Below are 8,175 nucleotides of genomic sequence, written 5' to 3' on the forward strand. Positions count from 1 at the left end.
TACATATATATACATTTATATATATTTACATATACTTATTTTATATGAAAAAATATAGTTAGTTAATGGTTAATAATAAAGCAACCATAATTGTTTTTAATTACCTTATCAGTTTTAAAGCAAATTTTAAGAGTCATTAGATCAAATCCCCAGAAAACAATAAGAACCCTAAATGTCTAATGATGAACTTAAGAATTCCGTTTAAGATGTAAAAGTCTAAAAATAGATTTCAATATCGAGAGCAAGGGCCTAATACCATCACAAAAGAAATTTCCATAATAGCATGTGGTCTATGGTTATTTACAAACACATATATTCCTGAACTTTTTTATTAATATGAGAAGAATCACCTACTCAATAAAAACAAAAACACACATAAAAAAAACGTCTTTTACATTACATTAAATGCTAATCCCAATCAAACTCTATGCAGCTACAGTTAATTTTCCTTTAGTTTTACAAATCAAATCTCTAATAAAATAGTTTTACACAAAAACTCTAAACCTCGTTTAACAACATTTATCATGAAAAATATCAGAATAAGAGTTTGCATATGCTCTTTGAATTTACATCATTCTTGAAAAATAGGCTAATACGTGAACACTTAAAAAATCCAGTGTTGCCCTGGCCAGGTAGCTCAGTTAGAGCATCTTCACCAAGGTTGCTGGTTGGATCCCTGGTCATGACACATACAAGGATCAACCAATGAAAGAACGAATAAGTGAAACAACAAATCAATGTTTCTCTCTCTCTAAAAAAAGTAAAAATAAAAAATAAAAACTCCCACTGTGTTTAGTCTCAGATATATCTGGATATGTAAGATTTGTAGAAGCTCTGTGGCCGTGGCAAATAAGGCTTGACTTACGGTGCTACTATCAAGAAATTATAGTCCTTGTTTCGAAAAATTACCAACAATATTTTTGTTCCAGTGGGAGATGATGTAGGTCACTCTTAATAATGCTAAGGGGCATGTGGAAGACCCTTGGAAAAGACTTCAAGAAAAAAATCACTCTGCCTTAACCAGTTTGGCTCAGTGGATAGAGTGTCAGCCTGCGGACTGAGGGTCCCAGGTTCGATTCTGGTCAAGGGCATGTATCTTGGTTGAGGGCACATCCCCGGTGGGGGGTGTGCAGGAGGCAGCTGATCGATGTTTCTCTCTCATTGATGTTTCTAACTCTAACCCTCTCCCTTCCTCTCTGTAAAAAATTTAAAAAAAGAAAAAAATCACTTCTCTCAAGGGATGCTGGTTCTCTTAATGTTCTGTTTCATATTGTGGGTGTTAGTTACAAAGGTGAGTGCAGTTTGTGAAATTCATTGACCTAAAAATAAACATTTAGGACTTGTGTGTGTACCTTTCTGCACATATGTGATTTTTCAATAAAACGTTTTTTAAAATCAGTCAAATTTTCTATGCGAATGAGGAATTACCTGTTGTCATAGATCCATAACATGGCAATATTAATAAGCCATCTAGAGTGGTATCTTGAACATCATAATCATAATCAACAGACTCTGCCATCTGAAAAAGTAATTCACAACTTTTTTCTATTTCAAATTGACCTGAAATGAGGGGAGAAAACACCATCAGCAACTGAATAGCAAAGTTAATTTAAGAGTGAAAAAAAGACCTTCTAAATTAAAATCAGTTTTGCATAATAGTTATTTTAAATCTCTCATTTGATCTAAAGGAGATGAACACATAAGTTGTCCAAATCTCAACAGTAAAATAAAAAATAGAGGAAACACCCGTTTCCAAGGAATTTAACTCTCTAAAGGAATAAAAATGTTTATAATCTTCTAGCCTTTCATGTTATTTAACATGGTTTTTGAGGAAGATTCAGTAAGGTTAATCATTAATATAAGGGATTCCAGTCCAGGAGATACTGCATTTCGGTGTGTTTCAAAATACTTAAGTAACCTTAAAATGGCAAAGTGACTGTTGCAATGTCTCACTTCTGACATCAGTAGAAGGCAAAGTGGAGGCGAGTGATGAAATGACTCATTTCTGCTAATAGGATGCTATTACTTGAAGAATCACATTAATCTGGGATTTTTGTCCTACAAAAAAGGCTCATCTATGGGACATGGATTCCACACCTTATATACTGCTATCATATAATATCACCCAGCCACTCAAAGGAGAATGGAGCTGGTAAGATATCTTTTGAAATAATAAAATTAATCATTCAGATTCAGGACTGTTTAGTGTGGTAATACTTCTACATGAGATAGACTAATAAAAATATTAATACTTTACTATTTAACATCTTTCTACTAAAAGGTCAGTTTTACATGTTCACTAATGAGACTGGCATTTTTAATGGCAGTGTAGAATTATCTTACATAAGATATAAAATCTGTAACTATTCAAATTGTCATAAAAAGCTGCAGCAACATGAGTACCACCCAGATTTCCCAAAAAAGAAGTACTTTATTATGGTGCCATGTGCCCTCTCATAAACAGTCATCTTAAACCTGATACTGAATGCTCACCAGTCAGAAAAACCAAGATGTCTCCAGCCATTTCATTCAAATGGATATCCATGGTCACTTTCACAATCTAAAGCAAGAAACACAAGCATAATATACTAGTGGAAATACAGTCCCCTACCCCCACCTCCCCTTGTTCCACAGAAAAATTAAATTTGGTTCTCAAAAGTCTTAGGAGAGGCCATTAGAATAATAGGGAACTGCCTGACCAGGGGGCTCGGTTGGTTGGAGCATTGTCCCATGCACCAAAAGATTGGGGGTTCAATTCCCGGTGAGGGCACATAATGGAGGCAGATGTTTCCCTCTCACATCCATGTTTCTCTCTCTTGATTTCTCTCTAAAAATCAGTTTAAAAAAAAAATAGCCTGGTCAGCATGGCTCAGTGGTTGAGCACTGACCTATGAACCAGGAAGTCACAGTTGGATTCCTGGTCAGGGCACATGCCCAGGCCGCAGGCTCGATCCCCAGTGTGGGGTGTGCAGAAGGCAGCTGATTAATGATTCTCTCTCATCACTGATGTTTCTCTCTCTCTCTCCCTTCCTCTCTGAAATCAATAAAAATATATATTTTTTAAATGATAATAATGGGGAACAAATAAATTATCAAACTATACAATCAACTAGAATCACAGATATAAAAAAGATGCAAAGTAATACCGCTTGAATATATGCAGTATTTTCTTTGTCTCGTGGGCCGATCAAATTGCAGAATTTTTCTCTGACTGGATAAAGCCTTCCAGGTATATCAAATATTGGACAATTTCCAAAGAATGCAGAGAGCTTGGCTAATTCCATAGTTGCTGACATCACCACGACCTTTAAATGCTCTTTCCTATTAGGAGACTTCTCCTGAAATAGCTTCTTCAATAAACCAAACAAGATGTCCTGAAAGAAAAGTAAATTTCTAATAAGTATACATAACAACCTCTTTTTAAATATTTTGTTTCCCTAAGCAAAGACTCCCTATTTCAATAGATTAAGATGTAAGAGGAGGTAGTCCAAAAGCTACCCCGAAGCAAACTGTCTAACAGATAACCAATATATTAAAATACTCACTGTAGTTAGAGTTCTCTCATGGGCTTCATCCAAAATAATGACACTGAACTTGGTAAGATTTGGATCCCCCAGAATATGTTTCAATAAACATCCATCAGTCATATATTTGATTGCTGTTTCCTAATGTTTAAAACACAAAGTTTTAAACAAGGCTAGGAGTTAACAGTAGTGCTATACATAAAACAATGGAAGGAAAAAGAAAGACAGTTGCAGTGGCTAGTAGGAAGGCAAAGACAGTATTTTAGAGTCATTCTGTGCCATAATTAATGACCATTCCCATTAGGAACCTTACGTACATCAAGGATTATTTTGTATCTGGTATAAAATTAGGAAATCCCAAGAGAATGTAAATTGTAACTATTAACTATTAAAAAGAAAACAATTTTAAACTTGTTAGTGCCATGAATATAGAAGATGCTCAGTACAAAATATTTGCTGACTTTGTTAATTTAGTTGTCAATTTTCCATTGACTTCAAGAATACAAGCATACAACATGGATGAACCTTAAAAACATTAGGCTAAATGAAGTAAGCCAAACACAAAGGACAAAATATTGTATGATTCCATTTATGAGATAGGCAAATACAGAGAGACAGAAAGTAAAATAGTAGTTACCAGGGGCTGGGGAGAAGAAGGGGTTACTATTTAACAGATACAGAGTTTCTATTGGGATAATGACAAATTCTTGAAGACAGATAATGGTGATGGTGAATGTACTTAATGCCAGTGAATGGCACACCTAAAAATGTTTAAAATGGTAAATTTTTATGTTATGTATATTTTACAATAAAATGTTTTTAAAAGAATACAAATTTAAGTTATATGTAGGATCCTTGGAGCTAAAAAATAATAAAATAAGAGAATTCTAAGAAAAAGAAACATACCCTAGCACAGTGATGGTGAACCTATGACACACGTGTCAGAGGTGACATGCGAACTCATTTTTTTGGTTGATTTTTTCTTTGTTAAATGGCATTTAAATATATAAAATAAATATCAAAAATATAAGTCTTTGTTTTACTATGGTTGCAAATTTCAAAAAATTTCTGTATGTGACACGGCACCAGAGTTAAGTTAGGGTTTTTCAAAATGCTGATACACCGAGCTCAAAAGGTTCGCCATCACTCCCCTAGCAGGTTTGGCTCAGTGGATAGAGAGTCAGCCTGCGGACTAAAGGGTCCAGGTTCGATTCTGGTCAAGGGCACATGCCGGTTTTGTGGGTTTGATCCCCAGTAGGGGACGAGCAGGAGGCAGCCAATCAATGATTCTCTCTCATCACTGATGTTTCTATCTCTCTCTCCCTCTCCCTTTCTCAAAAAAGAATAAAAATATATTTAGAAAAAAAGAAACATAACTGTCACTTAGAAACCAATTGAGAACGGAAAAAATGGGTTAAACAGACATTCCAAAGCATTAACAACGGGCAATAAAAATTAATTCTGAGATTTTGTTTCCTTAATAATATAAATAGAATTTCAAAGTTAAAATCTTTCATAATTTTCTTCATTCTTTCCATAAGTTTACAGTACTTAAACAAATACCAACAAAACTTTTGTACCTTAGAGCTGCAATCATCAAAACGAACTTGGTATCCTACTTTGGATCCCAAAGTACATTTCATTTCTTCAGCAACCCTCTGAGCCACTGATATGGCAGCTACTTTTCGCGGTTGGGTCACACCGATCATACCATGTTGTGAAAACCCTATCAAAACCAGAGTGAAAAAACACAATAATGTTAACAGTTACTTCTTATTAGAGCTAAATTGTTTCTGGTCAATCAATACAAACTATTCAAGTATATCCCAAACTCTGCAAATTAATAACATAGTATAGTATTACATTTGTATCATGGAAATTAAAGAATTAAAAATAGCACATATTAATAATCATTCAAAATGTATATATATTAATTAGGCCCAATTTTTAAGAATCCAATATAAAGCCCTAGCTGGTTTGGCTCAGTGGATAGAGCATTGGCCTGTGGACTGAAGTGTCCCAGGTTTGATTCTGGTCAAGGGCACATGCCTGGGTTGCAGGCTCAATCCCCAGTGGGGGCGGCAGGAGGCAGCCAATCAATGATTCTCTCTCATCATTGATGTTTCTCTCTCCCTTCCTCTCTGAAATCAATTTAAAAATAATCCAATATAAAGATTTACTCTAAAGAGTAAGCCGAGCCCAGTGTGTGGCTCAGTGGTTGAGCATTGACTTATGAACCAGGAGGTCACAGTTCAATTCCTGGTCAGGGCACTGCAGGCTCCATCCCCAGTGAAGAATGTGCAGGAGGCAGCTGATCTCTCTCTCTCTCTCCCTTCCTCTCTGAAATCAACACAAACATCTTTTAAAAATATAAGCCAAACACTTTTAATCTCTAGGAATCCATAAAATTCCACACACTTCCTAAAATAAATTTATCTTTGTCAGAAGTTTAAATATATCACTTTATATAGATTCTATAGGCACTTTTTTTTTTTACTATTTAAAATATCTTTGAAAAGGAGATGCATCTGACAACTGATGACAGTTTTCCTTCATTAACAGTATGTTAATAGTAAAAAACAGTGGTATGTCTTAATCAATGGCATCTTAGGTTTGATGCATAAGAGTAAGTTAATATATAAGCTAAGAAGTTTTTAATTGTTTATATGAATATCATCCAATATAATTTTGTTCTATATTAACCTATGCTAGGAAGTTTTAGCATAATAAAGTGAAAGACACTTTAAGGGTAATTTGTTAGCTGGTATTAGCACTGTCAGGGAATAAATACCTGATAATGCTCTGGAGAAAGAACGAAGAAATACTAATGTCAGCAACAGATATTAATATATCCCTCTCTCAGAAAAGATTTCAATACCCAATGGTGAATAGTCTACTGCAAGACAACCTTATTCTATAGCAGAGAATCAGTATAAACCTATAGTTTTACTTGGGGTTATTATGATAATTAAAAATGGAAAAGTTGCCATCTCAACTAACCTCTAAATCTGAAATAAAACCACAGAGAAGCAGGGAAGATGTAGGGACAGACCAAGAGAATTGGGTCTGTAAAACAAATAGTGGGCATTTGTGATATACAGAAGTCCTATTAGCCTTTAAGAGGATTTTTAAAATGTATTTTTATTGATTTCAGAGAGGAAGGGAGAGGGAGAGAAGATAGAAGCATCAATGATGAGAGACAATCACTGACTGGCTGCTTCCTGCATGCCCCCCACTGGGGATTGAGCCCACAACCTGGGCATATGCCCTTGACCGAAATCGAACCCAGAACCCTTCAGTCTGCAAGTTGATGCTCTATCCACTGAGCCAAATTGTCTAGGGCAAGAGGGTATTTTTTTCAACCTCCCTGAATTATCCCAGAATATCGTTACCTGCTTCATATAGATATTTTGGAAGTTGAGTTGTTTTACCACTTCCTGTATTTCCAGTAACAATAAGGAACGAATTGTCCCTCACAGCTTGAATAAGCTTTTTTCTTTGTTTTTGAATAGGAAAAGTTGGAGTAGTTCCTCCCTCCTGTGATGTGCATCCTTTGTCTTCTGCAATGAGAGAAAAACAATTGTGCAATTAAAAGGTCTGTAAAAGATATCTTTGACTCAATTTTCCAGAACTGAAAAGAAAAAGACAATAAAATTTTCGGGTTGGAAAACATCAACCAACGACTTATCAATTAAATCACCTAAGTCTAATTTGTAAGTGAGGGTTTATAAGCCCAGAACAACTTTTTAGCGACATCTAACAAGTTGAGCATTTGCTAATGCATGACTCAAAGTTAGCCTAGTACAAGGCAACGTATACGCAAGTATACCTATACAGAAGCACAAAACCCAATTGTATCAAACAACAGAATAATAAGTGGAACCCAGCAGAAAACTGTCAGCTGAATTAAGAGCCACCTGTGCCTGCTTCTGATTCATGGTTCAAGTTAGGTCCTTGTTCAGAGTGACATATCCCAGAAGGCCAAGTGGTGGGTAACCATGGAAACTGGCTCCTGGAAACTGGCTCCCATACTGTACCCAAAGGCAGGCTGGCGACCCGACGAAGGCGGAGGGAGGGAGGGGAGGGGAGGGGAGGCGGGTAGATGGGTAGAGAACAAAGGCTTTATGCGCCTGGTTAACAGGAGAGCGCGTCTGGGCTTCGGGGTTCACTTTTTTGGCCCCCAGAAGGTTTTCGCTCAACTTGGGTCTGGGACCGCCCCCCTCTAGAGCAAAGTGCTCCCATTGGACGCCAAGTTCGCTTCTGGCGAGGAGGGCGAGGAGCAGGCTGAGGCCTCCCGCCCACTCTGCTCCGCCGGCCCCCGGCGGACTTCTACGCCCCCCGAAACCCCCAGCCGGCACTCTCGCTGGCCAGGGCAGCATCCCGAGGACCGCACCTCTGTCCGCGATGAGAACAGCCGAAGGCCGCCCTTCCTGGGGCTCTCTGGACCGCTCTCCCTCCTCTGGCCGCCTTGGCGCCCTGCCCGCGACGGTGGGAAGCCGGGACATAGACCCGGCCCCGAGCGGAGCGGAGCACGTCCACCGCGGCGGGGAGACCGGAGGGGAAGGCGCAGGCGCACCCTGATGACGTCGCGGTGTTTACTTCCGCGCGTGCGACTGGGAGCCCGGGCAGGGGAGCTGTTCGATGACGTGTC

General features: G+C 37.9%; 1 protein-coding gene across 1 annotated transcript in view; it reads right to left on the reverse strand.

The window, feature by feature from the left end:
• The window catches only part of DHX40 (DEAH-box helicase 40), a 38,345-nt gene extending 30,172 nt beyond the window's left edge, over positions 1–8,173 (reverse strand). The window contains exons 1-7 of the mRNA XM_006770244.2: positions 7,918–8,173; positions 6,917–7,084; positions 5,105–5,250; positions 3,546–3,665; positions 3,147–3,374; positions 2,494–2,560; positions 1,429–1,560 (exon numbers count right to left, since the gene is read on the reverse strand). Coding sequence (XP_006770307.1) covers positions 1,429–1,560; positions 2,494–2,560; positions 3,147–3,374; positions 3,546–3,665; positions 5,105–5,250; positions 6,917–7,084; positions 7,918–8,029 — 973 coding nt within the window. The 5' untranslated portion in view covers positions 8,030–8,173. The remainder of the gene's footprint in view (positions 1–1,428; positions 1,561–2,493; positions 2,561–3,146; positions 3,375–3,545; positions 3,666–5,104; positions 5,251–6,916; positions 7,085–7,917) is intronic.
• Between the last annotated feature and the right edge of the window lie 2 nt (positions 8,174–8,175).

This window comes from Myotis davidii, unplaced genomic scaffold (genome assembly GCF_000327345.1).
Source record: "Myotis davidii unplaced genomic scaffold, ASM32734v1 scaffold684, whole genome shotgun sequence".
Classification (NCBI taxonomy): Eukaryota; Metazoa; Chordata; class Mammalia; order Chiroptera; family Vespertilionidae; genus Myotis; species Myotis davidii.